Source organism: Fusarium vanettenii (genome assembly GCF_000151355.1).
Source record: "Fusarium vanettenii 77-13-4 chromosome 4 genomic scaffold NECHAsca_3_chr4_2_0, whole genome shotgun sequence".
NCBI classification, from domain to species: Eukaryota; Fungi; Ascomycota; class Sordariomycetes; order Hypocreales; family Nectriaceae; genus Fusarium; species Fusarium vanettenii.
Genome location: NW_003315879.1, coordinates 2937317 through 2952498, shown reverse-complemented (window position 1 = coordinate 2952498; position 15182 = coordinate 2937317). Strand labels below are relative to the sequence as shown.

General features: G+C 54.6%; 2 protein-coding genes across 2 annotated transcripts; one reads left to right on the top strand and one right to left on the bottom strand.

The window, feature by feature from the left end:
• Window positions 1-1783: 1783 nt before the first annotated feature.
• Window positions 1784-2617, bottom strand: NECHADRAFT_6087 (uncharacterized protein; the record flags this gene model as incomplete). The annotated part of the gene is made up of 1 exon (XM_003051830.2): window positions 1784-2617. A coding segment is annotated over one exon (834 nt), but the record flags the coding sequence as incomplete, so codon positions are not given.
• An 8436-nt stretch (window positions 2618-11053) lies between these two features.
• On the top strand, window positions 11054-13054 carry NECHADRAFT_38914 (uncharacterized protein; the record flags this gene model as incomplete). The annotated part of the gene is made up of 6 exons (XM_003052291.1): window positions 11054-11160; window positions 11427-11680; window positions 11738-11795; window positions 11862-12081; window positions 12146-12264; window positions 12319-13054. 6 exons carry the CDS (start codon window positions 11054-11056, stop codon window positions 13052-13054), a joined length of 1494 nt encoding a protein of 497 aa, XP_003052337.1.
• Window positions 13055-15182: the final 2128 nt, after the last annotated feature.

Sequence of the window (15182 nt, the reverse complement as noted above, 5' to 3'; positions counted from 1 at the left end):
CCAGATCAATGGCATTTTTCTACAATCGTAGACCGAAGGAAAATAAAGAAAAGGGAAAAAAGAGACTCTCTAACTTGTTGGATTTCTGCTCGGTCGACCTTCTTGGGGTCGTCGTGGGGCCCTTGTTTGCTTGCATTCGCCGTCGAGACTCGACGCGCTAAACCTAAACGGCGACCGACTGGGCGTAAGTTGACCCCACGACGGGGGGTACCTGAAAGTCACAGCAAAACCACGCGGAATGTCAGGTACCCCAGCTCGGGAAGCGCAGGGTAAGGCTTGTCGTCGGCCAGTCGTTTATGCACATGTTCATCCAGGGCAAATTTGGACTCTCTGACGCTATACCTCTCCTAGTACTATGTCGAGTGATGGTGTCTTTGGGCTGTCATCAGTCATTGCACCGCAGCGGCGGCAGCGGTATCGAGCGAGGCGCGGTAGCTGAGCTGTTTCTGTTGGCCTTTGAAATCGATTTCGTGCATCACGACATAAAGTGATGCAGGAAGGCCTCAAGACAGCTTCGGCCGCGCCCTCGGTACGACGGGACATGTCAGTTCATCACATCAGCCAGACGCCACATGAGAACCCCATGACTTGCATTCAACTCCCGTGGCCTCTGCCGGCGAGCAATTGCGGTCTATGTTGAGGCTGAATCTCGATCTGACTATCTGTTGACGTTAACATATCCTGACGTTGATGTCGACACACTCACTCGTTTCAAGTTGAAATCACTCACTCACTCACTCACTCACTCACATACCAGCAGTGACCTCTCATCGTAAGCAATGCTGCGTAATCTCGCTCATTCTGATTCTCGTCTTTGCGATACTCTATGCGAACTGTTGTCAAATCAAACCGTCAACTCAACTCTCCAGCTGGTTGCTCGTATACCGACTGGCCGGCCTCATAGCCAAGCTCTGCCATCCCGTCCCGTCCCGTTTCATCCCATGCCATCCCGCTGCGCTGCCGTATTCATACACCCTGTCGCAAGACCGTGGCCTCCGGGCCTCTGTGTCCCCCGTGCCTTTAACACGAAAGGACACCTCCGGCACGAGACTGCCTGCCTCCTGGGGAGATTGATCATCCTCACAGCTTCCTATCCCTTTCAACCATCCATACCCAATATCCCAGACCCTTGCCAACCTTCCTGACCATAGCCCCGATGCCCAACACCACCATCTCCGTCGTTACCCAACGCCACCCGCGGCCGGGGCGGCAGTGGGCGCGCCATCCATGCCCGGGACCAACTTCTCCAATTACCGGAATGACCGAAACACACAGCAAGAAGTGCGAATTGTGCCAGAGTCCTCGTCCTCTATTGGAGAGATGCCCATAACCCGGAGCAATAAGAAAAACGAGAGCGTAACAATCATGGATGCTAAAATAGCAACGGAAGCACAAAAAGAAGAAACCCGCGATTCGCCCAAGAAAAAATAAACAAGAAATCATTGCCACATGAAAACTCCCAACACGCTCTAGACGATGGCCTCCCAACCAGAAAAGACGGTTGTTACCCGCGGCAAACATGTCGGCGACAGCGTCTTGCTCAACTCATGTTGTATAACCGTGGAAGAATGCCCATCCATATTCGAAAAACATTATCATTCACAATGCGACCCTGCAGTTGCCTTGCTTCAAGCCTCAGCAAAGAGACCCGGGTCACATCCCTGTTTCTGCTCTGCTCTGCGCCGTAGTCGTCGCCGGCTGATCGATCGTCTTTTCCTGCTGTAGGAAAGCGTATAAACGTATATCGTGGGAGTCGCTTAGGACTCGTGATGAAGCTTGTGTCTCAAGACCGGTACCGCGCAGCCGCACGGTCTTGGATCTGCTTCTCGGTAGAAACGTATAATCGGTCCAGGTAGTCCATGGCCGATGCATCCTTCAGAATCTTGGCCACCTGAATGCCGGCCGAGATGAGCTGAAGGATGTTGCGGTCGTCCTTGAGAGGACGGCTCTGGTGCTTCGCGGCGTGTCGCATCTCGAGCGAGTTCTCGAGGATCGTGACAAACTGCTTGATCTGTCCGTTGTACAGCACTCGCGCAGGGATGCGTCGCTTCGTCGCTAGGCGCTTCAAGAGGTAAACCCACTCGGTCCACTCCCGATCCTGCGGTCGCTCAACCGGCCTCATATCCTGAGTCAACGGAATCGGGAACTGGTACTTGGCGACAAAGTCGTAAGCGCACTGCGAGAGTCGGTCGTTGACCTGGCTGAGAACGCTGTCCTGCTCCTGGACGTGAAGGTTCGTGGGCAGATGCGGGAGTTCGCGCTCCTGCATCGCAATAACGTCTGGCGGTGGCCGCTGCAGGAATTGATGGGGACCGTCAAACTCGTCTCGGTTCGACGGCCGTCGCTGTGACCGGCCCTTACCATTGGGCTTGGACTTGGCCTGGGCGGCGCTGTTCATCCCATTTTCCAGGGAATAGTCAGACAGGTTGGGCGACGCGATGATGTCGTCGACCGAGTCGGTGGGTGAGTAGCGGTCATGGGTCTCCCAGGCCTGTGAGCCGGAGCCCTTGTAGGATCCATGTCCGATGGGCTTGCCAAACGATCCTGACGGAGGACGTCCGGCGTAGGTCGAGCCTGGAGGGTAGGCGGACTCGGCCCGCGAAAGATGGCCGGCAGCAGCGCCGTTGCCGTTGACAGCGACGGGCATGGCAGCGGCGCCAGCACCGGCACCGGCACCGGCAGCGAGGTTGTAGGAGCTAGCCGAGTAATTGACACTTTGCAGAGGGCCATTGTTACTAAAAACTGCGGGCGTGGGAGCTCGAGGATGTCCATACCTTGGTGTCGAGTAAAAGACATTATCGAAGCCTCCATGTGCCGTGGGTTCGGCAAAGGAACTGCCGGGCAAGAGTTAGCCAACCACACTGATGGTGCCCGTCGCGACGGACGGACGCGGACGGGCTGGACAGGCAACGGGGAGAGAGCAATCTCACCTGCGAGTCGGGTTCCAGGGACTGTTGGACATGGCCGAGGACCTGTAGGCATACTCTGGTTGCGCCATACTGAACTGGCTGGTCATGGCAGCAGGCAGAAGGAAGGCAAGGCAGTGTTAACTTCCGGACAGAGTCCTGCTGACGAGACTTGCGGCTGATAAAGAAAGAATCCACAGCTGGAGGCGAGGAAGAAGCAAATGGGTCCGGGCCTTGGGTTCCAGAAAAAAAGAGACTAAATCCGATGGACAGCTTGCACACTATGGGTCCTTGGGCCGTGATCCTTGGTTTTCTCCAAAAGGCTGGCTCCAAAATCTCTGGGGCATCCACGGCGACTAGGGTTTTCCTGAGATGGCGATGGGATTCCTGGGTCTGGGTCCTCCCGTCGGCGGTTGTAGGCGGTGTGACCTGGGTGGTTCAGGCAGATGGATCAATCTGTCTGTCTGTTGACGTCTCGGGACGTACGTCAAAAGGAAGTGCCAGGAGCTCCAGATGGGACGGAAACGGAATGATTGGACAAAAAAACTCGCGGGAAAACAGTGAAGCACTAAGAAGACGATACGTAGTGCTGGATCCTTGGGGGCTTGCTTGTTTGCTTTGCTTTGCTTTGCTTTGCTTGGGAGGGGCGATTGATTGACCGATTGATTGATTCTCAGCGAACCAGTCGCAGGCAATGCTGATGAATGAGCCGATCTGAGTTGGCACAGGTACAGGAGCGGACTGGGGGCACTGAAGCTCGGAATAGGGACGATTTATGTTCGTTCGTGAGGCTGCAAGGGAGAGACCGACGCATGTCATGAGCCGGACCCTGGTCCAAGATGGATGGTGGATGGATGGTACTGGAACCTTGCCTAGGAAAAAAAAAATGGAAGATACCCCGTTCACTAATGGCGGAGACTCGACAGGGACCAGGCGGGAAGCGTTCGACCAAGACTCTTCTGGCAGAGATTTGCAACAAAATTCGCCCCAAGACAAAGTCGTCCAGGTGGTCGGGAGTGAGAGAGTGAGCCAAAGTCCGAGAAAGGGCTGCGATAGTCGTGTCGGGTCGTGTCGTGTTGTGCCGTCGACGCAAGCAAGCGCGCAACCCACAGCCGTGCAGCGGATCTGGGTGGTGGGTATCACTGTAACTTTTTTTTTTTCCTGATCCCTTCCTTTCCGACGAGAACAAGCAAGCAGAATCCAGGAACCCAGGGATGGTCGATGTTGTGTAGCCGAGGAGGTGGAGCGTCAGTGTAGAAGGGTTTCGTCAGAGCCCGGGACTACCCCAGATGTTTTGTGCGTGCTTCAAAAGTAGAGTGTGGGAGACAAAGGTACAATAGCTTCCATCTCATGGATCGCGGGGGCAGCTCTCGGCTACTGCCTTGGTCTTGAACAGCGAGGCAATTTCCCACCGGCATCATTGGGCGCAGGCATTGTTGCCCAAGACGCGCTGGCAGCGTCAGGTAAAGATGACCTCAGGAGATAGCTAGGAGCAGGGGACTACCTGGAACCATGAGGAGCGGTCAATGGCGGGACGACGATGGGACTCGATGGAGGTCGGGCACCAAGGCTTTTGGGCCATCATGGATGGGATGGGATGGATGCCATGCCAGCTAATCGCACCCGACAGGGCTTGTTGATGCCCACTGACCACCACCATCACGAGCATCAGCGCCTGGCGGTTGGGTATTTCTGACGGGAGCCCGTGAGATGCGATGCCCAGCTGGCGGTCCGACAACAGAGCAGCACCTCGACAGACGACCGAGACAGCACACCGCACCGCACCAGACCGGCAAAGCACAGAACAGTACACCGCACCACCTCCGGAACATGGCGCACAGGGCGATTGGCCCTGGCTAAACTTGGCTTTTTTGCTGGCCTTGGACAGGACAAGACAGGGCGTCTGGTGATTGGGTGGCAGAAGCTCAACGGCTTCGACCCTGAATCTCTTGCAGCGCACGGGGCGCCGATCTGAGCAAAGCCCGAATTCCGCCCGGTGAACCATGAGGACCCATGAGGGGATTCGGAAACAGCCTGTTAGTTACAGGACTGCGCTGGCTGGCTCTGGCGTCTGGCTCCCCATGCGGATGCTGATGCGGATGCGGTCCAGTGCGGAGGTGAAAACAGCGTGTGCAAGGGCCCGTCACAGCATCCATCCCCATCCATCATGACGACGACGACACCATGGCCTGACGCTGATGCAAGCAGACGCTGGCACTGCGGCTTGCTCCACCTGCCCTGACCCTGGGCTTTGGAGGGGGAGCCACAAGCTCGTGGCATCGTCGGCACCTGTGAACGGTGACAAGGAGATGAAGGGTCCTTACGCTCTCTCTCCCGTCCGTCGCGCACCGCAGCTCAGGCCGCATTGACCCGGCCGAGTTCAGCTTTGCCGATTATGAGGCGAAGGATTACCTGCGGGTGGATCTCGTTGCCAGCGGATAGAGATGATGTGCCTCCATGGATGATGGAGATGGATCAAGGTTGGCCATGGCCGTAACGGACGGGGTCGATGTGGGTGCGAGATAGATGCCTCATCTGCTTTGCCCTGATTCAAGGCTGAGGCGACAGGCCGCATCGAGGACAGGGCAGGACAGACCACCTCCACTCAGGGCTCCTGTTCTCAGGGCGGGCAATGTTGTTGGTCCCCTCATGGAAGCCGATGTCGTCCACACAAGGATGCCAGAGCAGGGCGAACCAGGTGAGGCTCGAGATGGCTCCGATTGTTTGGCTGCCCAGGTTCCATTTGGCAGGTGCCAGATTACCCACGGGCGGCCAAATGCATGTGACCGATCTGCGGAACCCAAACGTTTCTTTTCTCTCCTTTGACGTGGATATTAACGTGACACGAAACAGTCTTCACATAAGCGCTGCTGTCTTCTCACGGCCTTGGAGTGTGGCCGTGAAGTTTCACGCCGTCGTCGTTATCGAAGCCAGGACCCATGGTGGCCAATTGTCTAGCTGAGGCGGTCGAGACGTGAGAGAGCGTTTAGACAAGCGCCGGCCTGTGCAGGTCAAACGATATCTATTCTTTTTGATAGGGCTGGCCATGGTATTGAGGACAATCTGAGACCGTGTAGGTCCAGATATCCTATAGTTGGATATCTGGGTGGTTGTGGTTGGATGTCGAGGAGTGTCTGATTTCGCGATATGGATCTTCCAGATGCACTCTGCAGATGCAAAGCCACGACAGCAATGATTTCAATCCGAATAAGAGTAGAATCGCCACTCGAGACGTTGCTGGTGTCGTCTTGTTGCGGTCGGTCTAGGTAAAGTTTTCTGCCTAGGGTAGACAGATCCATGCCTGGATGCTTGGGCACATACCCAGACTCACTACCGGCATACTAATATTGTGAGCGACATATCACGCACACCTGCATACATATCCTATGTAAATTACAAAACTAGAGTTCCATCACATATATCACATCACATCCTGGCAAGGAAGGATCCTTGAACCCCCTCAGAGAAATCTTGATATGGATCTCATCGAGGCCCAACTGTGGGCATCGGACCAACCGTTACACCACACAGAGTTTCTGCCCACTCACATCAACCGTCCGATCAAACATGCCCAATCTCCTGACATCCGAATTCTTGGCAAGTAAGTGAGGCTGCCGTCTGGGTTCGGTTCCTGGATATCCGACCCATCCTGCCTACCCTAGGTAGGTAAGTGAGAATCCAAACCGACCTTCTCAAACACTCGGCACAATATTCCTCCTTTCCCCCGCCTTTCCGTTGTTTCCTTTGAATAGTGAGAAACTTCCACATCCTGCTGTATGTGGTGATCATCGGTTGGCCGGCAGGGTCTGAGCCGGGAAGGAAATTTGGTCTCCGGAGCCGGCGGCATTTCATCAAGTCGCTACATCCACCAATGCCTCTGAAATCACTGCGAGATGTTTATAAGACGGATTTCTCTCCATCAAAATAAGACTTGAGCAGTCAAGACAAGGACGATAGGGACCGGAGAGAGCCTAGTGCTGACATTAGACTCCCGTTCTTCTGGTAATCATAAGGAATGACTGCGTAGCGAATGCATAGCTTTCTCAAAATGGGTTCCGTAATGGAAAAGGGATGTAATGAGAGGTATGCTTTAGGGTAGTCTGGTAGTGTTGAGTTTTGGATTCAAGTTGTTTGTAGAATGTCGATTTGTTCCCAAATACTTTGACCGTCAACAGTGAGGTTGGGCCAACTTAACCACAACGACCACAACGACCGCGACGATGCGATTACCTACACACAGTGCTCTTGCAATAATTCTTCAATGTTCATATCTTACACCCCTGGGTCCAAGAGAGATCTTTGCGAGCTTTGAACCGGAAGAAAGGTCAGTGTCTCTTCAAGCTCGCGAAAACACCACTCGTATCCCTCCTTTTTGATCCAGCCGCTCGCAAAATTTCAGACTGGACCACACTTTCGGCCATGTTAGAAGAGCCCTCCTCAATCAATTACCCGGAACCATCCTATGCGATCCCTCCAAGTCATGAAATTGGCCCCTGGCAGCGTCTTATCGACCTTTAACCTCCTTGTCGTAAGCTCAACAACAAAGCATGGCCTCCGACCATGTGTCGTCGCTCCCATTATTGAACTTACTTGCTCAAGAAGGTTTAAAACTCCCGAGATTCCGCTGTCACAAGCCTGTAAATCCCCCAAACCCCATCCAAGCGTCAAAGATCCGAGGATCTGGCTTAAAAGCCCCCCCTTTCGTATTACCCCTGGTCTTAACACACCAAAGAAGGTCTCGCGAAATGACTCCGCTGGGCGGGAGCACCCAGAAAATCTTTGGCGATCAGATCATGCTTCTTGCTGGGACGGCATTCTGCTCTCGGCCTATAGAACTGCTCATCGGTCTTTGGTACTGCCCGAGGGAGGGGCTCCAAGAGGTGATGTTGAGCGCTAAGTGAGGGTGACTGTCGGCACTGGCGGGATTGCTGTTGAAAGTGAGGGGAAGAGAAGCCCGTAGAAGACCAAGGCGTGAGGAGAGGGGTGATCTCCTGAAGAAAAGGACACTCCTGGGGAGCCGGCGGTGAACAATGCCCCTTACTCTAGCAGCCGCCACCACGTTCACTGCCACAAACGTCGGTAACTGGTCATAGATCTGTCGAGTTTCCCAATATCAATGAATAATACCGTACCACAGACTCGTATCGACATCTAGCAGTCGACGGTTACCCGACAAACGAAACCGCAGTTCTGGCATCGCCGGTAATGTTCAGCTTCGAGGTGGTGTGCAACCCCTGACGCTTGATTTCGCCCCGTACCTGAGCTTCCCGCCGGCATTGGCCCCCCCTCCCTTTACGGGATGATTCTTGCCAGCTGAGATGAGACCTCGTAAGTGACTGATAGCAAAGCATCTGCAGCGCCAAGGAGCGGGATCAAAAGTGCTTGAGATGCAAGATGGCACTTGCCTGCCTTGTGAGGCGTCTTGTTAAGCATGGTGAGACGGGGACCTCGTAACTCGGCGACAAAACCATGACCGCAGCACTCAAGAAGGAGCAAGACCAAAAGTTCTTGCAGCGTGATCCGTGTATGATGTCCCCATTATGAGCTTTGTATGTAATTGTGAGCAGACTTGATCATTGTTGGGCTGGACTCTGAATGCCTACATTATTGCCACTGCCATGATTCTAGACCATGAAACTATCCATTGCCGAGGCAGTTCCTCTAATTCGGATATACGGAGTGTTTAGAGTTAAAAAGTTCTTGACGAAAGAAGCCATCTAACTATTCATTCAGAGGTAAGGCTTGGATGGGGCCGCTAATAGGGGGGCGTTCTCGACAGCCTACTAGAGCGCCACCGTCTCGATCTAACGGCGGCGTTCGATCAATGAGATACATCCAATGCCGTACTGTGACATTAACACGAACAATAGCAATTAGAGCTCAAGAAGCGAGTTTCATTGAATTGTTAAATCTCGTATCAACGATTGGCCCTGCAACTGCGACGCCGAATGAAGCCCGTGACCTCCCACATCCCGTGGTGAGACATTGTCGCAGATAGTAACTTGACAGCTCGTAGGGCGCCCTCTCGATCTGGGGGAGGGCGCAGGCATTTTGCATTTCGACCAAACTTGGAAGTCTCCGGTTCCCAATGCCTTCTAGCTCTGGCTATTTTTGTCCTTGTTCATTTCTTCTGGTTCCTCTTTACGAGAATCTCGGCTTCGCCTTTTGGTGAGACTGGCCTGGTCCCCCTTTCGATGTTCTCGAACCTGCGAACGATGGTCAGGTGATTGACCCAAGATGATGGGACGCGAGCTTACCTGCAGAGCAGAGGAGGCCAGATCGAGAGCCTGCTTCTCATCGAGGTTCAAGATATTACGTTACGCACCGTCGAGGCCCCCCCCCCCCTGTATCTCCATCCCTTCCTTGAATCCGTAAATAGAATCCCTTGCAATAATACCTGCTCGTCCCCTCTCCCCCCTACGCCACCTTGACAAATGCCGCTTGGTATCGTCACGAGGGCTTCAATGCGAGGGCTCATTGTCAAGCCATGATCCGTAGAACCCCGTCGTTATTCCCCATATCGTTGCCTCTGTGCTTCTGAGCTAAATTAGCCAGTTGGTCGAAGGATGAGCACAATATACTGAGAACCGGCTGTCCGGGGGAATAGAATGTCCCTCTGCCTCCGTTCTTCAAGCCACAAAACGGCTGCGACCCTGGTCTCGATGCATATCGGACAAGGCAGCAGTGATTTTTCTGCTTCCAACGGCGCGACAAACAGGTAGCTTCGCCTCATTGACCAGGGCATCGGACGTAACGCTCCCTTCAGCCCTTAGAGGGTCCCTCAAAATCATCATGGAGAACGAGTCTGACACGAGCCTACAGCCAGCCTCCAAAGATGAGACATGGCTGACACGAGGGAGACGACATCTGTCTGCCCTGGCGATGCAAAAGGGCCAGTGCCTGGTCGCGTTTATGTTGTTTCGTTTCCCTAGGGCTGAAGGGCTCCCCCATGTCCTGCGCCGCTTCCAATTAGCAGCACGTGGCACCATGAGGGAGGGAAACACGAGCTATCGCCTGGTACGGGCTCGCGTTAATGCACCTGTTCCCACCCCCTGTTGACATGCCCGACCGGGAGCCCGTCACCCAAAATAACCACAGCCCCGCATGAGAACCAAACCATCCTCCGTAGGCAGCATACCATCACAACTTCCGAGGCGGGTCCACCCCCGGGGCTCCGACACGGGCGTCCGATCCGGATCGGACCTGGTGTCTTTCGGAGAGCCTCGGTCATTCAGAGGCGACGCTAGTTGACGCACCAACAACATCAGAACATGAATGAAGAGGGGGATGGATATGCATGATGATCTTCATGTCTGGAGTGTCTGCCGAGCGTGTCTGCCTGGCAAGGCTGATTTAATCTATGTAGGGCTCGTCTATAGTGAAGCTCACAATCTCTGTGGTCTCGTGCCATCTGCATCCTCTTGAACCGTTTCGAGCGTTTCAGAGGCCGTTGGTAGGCTCCCGCTCCAGGTGGGCGCACCGCACCAGCCTCCCAATGCTGTACTAACTATCCTGGTCCCAGATGAGGCTCCATATCGTTGGTTGTCACTCATCGTGCAGCGGTGACGTAGGATGTTCCTCATGGGCAGATCCACCCTGCGCGAGACAATGCGCTTTCGAGGCAGCCCGATGTCGAGCGGCCGCCTTTTTGCTTTCCAATATGGCCTCACTGATCTCGAGTCCCCCGGACAGAGGGCGTAGCCTCTACGGGTTTGGGTGAGAAAGCCCCCGCCACCGGGTCTTAGCGAGTCATGGGTCTAGGGGGGATCAGTGTGCGTTGATTGGACAAGGTCCCTGCAGGCCTCGTCTAGGGAAACGAGCTTTGCTCTCTGGCTTCTATTTGGGGCTATCCCGCCATCTGGCTTGGTTGGAATCGGGCAAAGGCTGGTTCTCAATACGAAGGCATGCCTCCATGGCCTGTCTCTTGTTCAGACCGTGCCAACCGTGCCTCACCACCAGAACCTCGCCTCCTGTGGAATATTTCCCGTCGACTGTCCCCGAGTTGCCGGGCTGCGGATCTTGACGATAGACGAGCCGACACATACATCAGCATGTGGGCGAGGTTGCTAAGCCTTTGCCATTTTCGGAGAGCCAAAGAAACACCACAATACCTTAGTAACTAACCCTCATGACCACGGGAGAAGAGAATGGCTCCCCCAAAGGAACGCAAGAGGAGATTTCATCGACGGAGCAAAAATGGATGCCAGACTTGTAAACGAAGACATGTGCGCTGCGATGAGCAAAAGCCGTTATGGTACGTGAAGATTCTCTCCCGGCTGCAGCTGCACCATACCACCATATACATCATTGCTCGACCTCTTATACTTTCCCCTTCCCCCCCTCACTTTCCAGCAACTCGTTCCCTCGGACCCTTGGCTTGATGCAAGGCTGCGATCCGGCAGTATGGTAGGGCACACGAGCCTTGCATTACTGCCGTGCCACGCGTCAGACCTGGGCGCCGACCGACGAGTTGTAGTGGTCTCGTTTGTAAGACTGACTAACGGCCTTTGGCGAGCGTAGCACCAATTGCCTCCAGACGGGGAGTGAATGCATCTATCCAACTCCCGAGCAGACGCTGCCATCCAATGAGTCCTCACCTTCACCTTCATCCAGCAGCAGCGCCGCAGGTCCCAGTACCGAACTTGAGGCCTTTGGCAACTCCCAGATGACTCTGGCTGAGCCTCCAGCGCCAGGTCTCATCAATATCCTCAACAACTATGTTGGGGGCTCTTTCGACGCCCTCCCGGAGCCGTCAAAACGCCTCCTGCAGCACTGTAAGCTGCCTGCACGAGGAGGATTTCGGCATAATGTTGACTAACGTGCTTAATCAGTTTCGCAATACACAGTATGGGGCCAGCGACCCGTAGCCAGGGAACTGGAATCCTCGGCGTGCGGTGACCCGAATCCCCGGGACCTTCATGGTTCGGCCGATACAATGAGCTGACAGCCGTCTAGGATCCAAAAGTCGTTCGAAAATCCGGGGTACATGCACATGTGTCTGATGCTGTCGGCCTGCCAATGGGCCTGGGTTACGGGGTCCATGGACGAGGTCAGGATCCCGTTCCTGTACCACAAAGCCGCCACCTACCAGTTCGCGAGAGAACAACTCCAGAAACCAGACACTGCGCAGAGCGGAGACACCATGTTGGCGATTTCTGCGCTCGCACTAACTGAGGTAGGACATTTCGGATGCAGTGTCGGACGCAGTGTCGGAACGTATGAGACTGACATTGATCCAGGGCGCCATTGGAGAGCTGGATGCCTCGTCAAGACACCTCAAGGGTATCCGGTCAGCAGTCGAGCAATGGAATCGAGACGCTGACCAAGTCCCGACGTTGCCCCAAAGGATGCTCAAGATGTCGGTTTGCCAGATTGTACTCTGATTTCCGCCTTTGCTGATGCTGATGTATAGGGTCGGTGACGGCTTGCGAACCGGAAAGTCGGGCCAGCTCGTCAACGTACCGGAATATCAACCAACCTTTATGGCACTCCTGTTTGCCTCCATCTGGGACATTACAGCGTTGCCGCCTCGCGAGGCACCGAGATATGGCTGGTGGGAAGATACCGACTCACGAGCAGCAAGGCTGTGGCAGAATCACACCAAGGACCTCAACCTCAACTACGAGATATCGAGAGGGTTCAATCCGACCCAATACGTACCGCGAATCCTTAACGGAGACCCCAAGAGTAGCCGGACGAGCTTCATCGCCACCTTCTTCTACCTGTGCTCCGAATTGGGCCACAAGTACTTTGACGTGACTCTGATCGACTGGCTTCTAGAGCAACTGATCGATGACGTTAACGCAGGCGAGGCGCACCTCAAGACGAGCGTGTGGACACAGGCGCTGTGGCTGTGGTGCGTCATGTTTGGGGCCGCCATCGCCTCAACAGGGCGAGCGAGCAACATGGTTGAGGAGAGACAGCTGGCCAAGTGGCGAGGAGTCTACAGTGACAAGATGAAGCTGTTCAGCCGCGAGCTAGGCATCAACAGCTGGCAAGCGGCCAAGGCGATGCTGGCCGGGGTGCTTGGGAGAATAGAGGGGGAGATTGAGAGGGGACTGGAGGAACTATGGAATGAGGGGATCGCGGGAGGTGTGACTGGTGAAAGCAGTGCGAGTCCAGCCGTGATAGAGCTCGACTCGGACTAGGACGTGCATTGTGAAGTGCTGGAGGCGTGGAATCATTTAGTAGGACTGATTCAGAAGGATTCGTCATTCTGGAGCCACGGCGGAGCATCTTGTTGAGTGCTCACTCGAGCAATCATGATTGTAAGGCGAGCGGTTGGCCCATTGCACCTGGGGCTGACAAATGGTTGAGGGTGGGAGTTCCGAAATTAGATCTTTTGGACCTATACATAGTGTATGTAGAAGAGAGTCGACGCAGAGATTTGTTGTATGTACTGTATTGATATCAATAGAGAGCCGCACTTGGCCACGCGTCGTTAGACGGCATGTTTCCGCATTTGTTGGTGGGCTTCCATGCTGGCTTCCATGGAAGGGCTGGAAATGGATCGTTGGTGGAGCGGGTTGTCCCGTGTCATCACGTGGGGCGAGACCTTCCTCAGTTGGCAGGACCCCTAATGCTTTCCTTCCGTCGTCAAGTGGAATCAGTGCCTGGCCCATTGCATTGCCTTGGAAAGCAAACTCAAAACTGAGGTGGGCAATAAAAAACTAACAACACATCAACACCAGCAGGCATCAGCCTGTCTGTGAACGACAGAGTTTTTCGTCTTCCGTAGCACAGCGTTGGATTGCAACGTTGGCACCGTTGGATTGCCCTGTCTTGGCACAGTCACCAACACGATACTCAGCCTGCGACAGCGAGCGACGCGAGCGACTATGGCCTGTCTGGGGTCTCTTGTCTCCTCGTTGTTGTTATCGCACCTTGTTCTCTCTGATTCTGGAAGCGCTTTTCACCCACCTTGACCGCCGCTGTTTGTCATAGGCTGCTTTCTCGGCGAATCGCTGGCCCTTTCTGTAGCCCTCTGTTTGCATCTTTCTGAGGTACGTCCAGTCTCGTAACGAAGGGCCTGCTCGTGGCCGACCAAGACCTACCCCGCCCAGCACGGCCTGCGTTGTGAGCAATCAGAGCACCGGGATACACAACCCGGGTGACGGGAGACAAACTCGGTGTGCCGCTGGTTGCATGCTGGTTCGCAGGACGCAGTCTGGTTGGTGATGGTTTCTTCTTCTGATCCACCCGCGCTGACCTGGCCGACCTGGCCGGAGGAGATAGGGGCATGAAGGGGGTGGTCTCTTCTGCGGCGGGCCGGCCGGAGAGGGGACGACATCGTCAGCGTCGTTTGACTCGTAACAGTGGTGTTTTGGTTGAGAAGATCGTCAGGACCAAGTTTTAGAGGTCCAATACCAGGACTGCCCTCGCAGACTAATATTCTCGAAAAGCGCTTGGACTCGAACTTCATGAGGATCGACGCTGATAATGCAAACTCTACTCTCAGGACGGGATGACGACTTGCGCGCAATCTCGGTGCCAGCCTCTGCCTTTCCCGTTGGTCCCGCCCTTTCCTCGCATCTTGTCACTGCTCACCCTCGTCCAGCTCCCTTTTGCGCTCACCACCTGCAGTGATGCGTTGTCCGACAACCATCATCCCTCCCTTTCACTAGTTGACGCCAAGTGATAGGACGCGCCCCGGGCCTGCTCTCCACCAGGCCCCTCACCAAATCAGGGAAGTTGAGCCAGTCGCTGTCGTTTTGGCCCATACCTGGACGTATATCCCTGCAATAATCCAACACACCGGTCTCTTTGCTCTGAAATCACAAACGCCAACTCATCCATGCGGCCATCCTATGCGGCAGTTTCATTGGCATCCATCGCTTGCTGTGGAACCTGGCTCCGGCAAGTCGTCAGGCCTCGACAATGATAAAACCCGCAGGGTCCCTCGTTGCCCAACGTCTCACTTCTACTTCCTCAATTTTCCAGCCCAACTCTCGCCTCTTACTGCCCAACAATCCTCGCTTCGGCCTGATCCTTCAAAGACGACCCATCCTTTACTACTCCTCTTTCTAACCCTCTTCTACCATATCTGTCTACGCTTGCTTGCCATTCCGTCAGGAAACACCAAAGCAACCCAACCCAATCAGCCCAAGGATCATCCTGTCGCACAACAACACCAACTTGACGACAGTTTTGCCACTGGTCTGAACTTGCAAGACAACGTCCCGCGTTGCTCTGCTGGATCACTAGAGTTCAATTAGCTCTACCCCGAGGATACCATGACTGTTACTCTCTGTGTGACCACGGCAACCATGCCCGGTT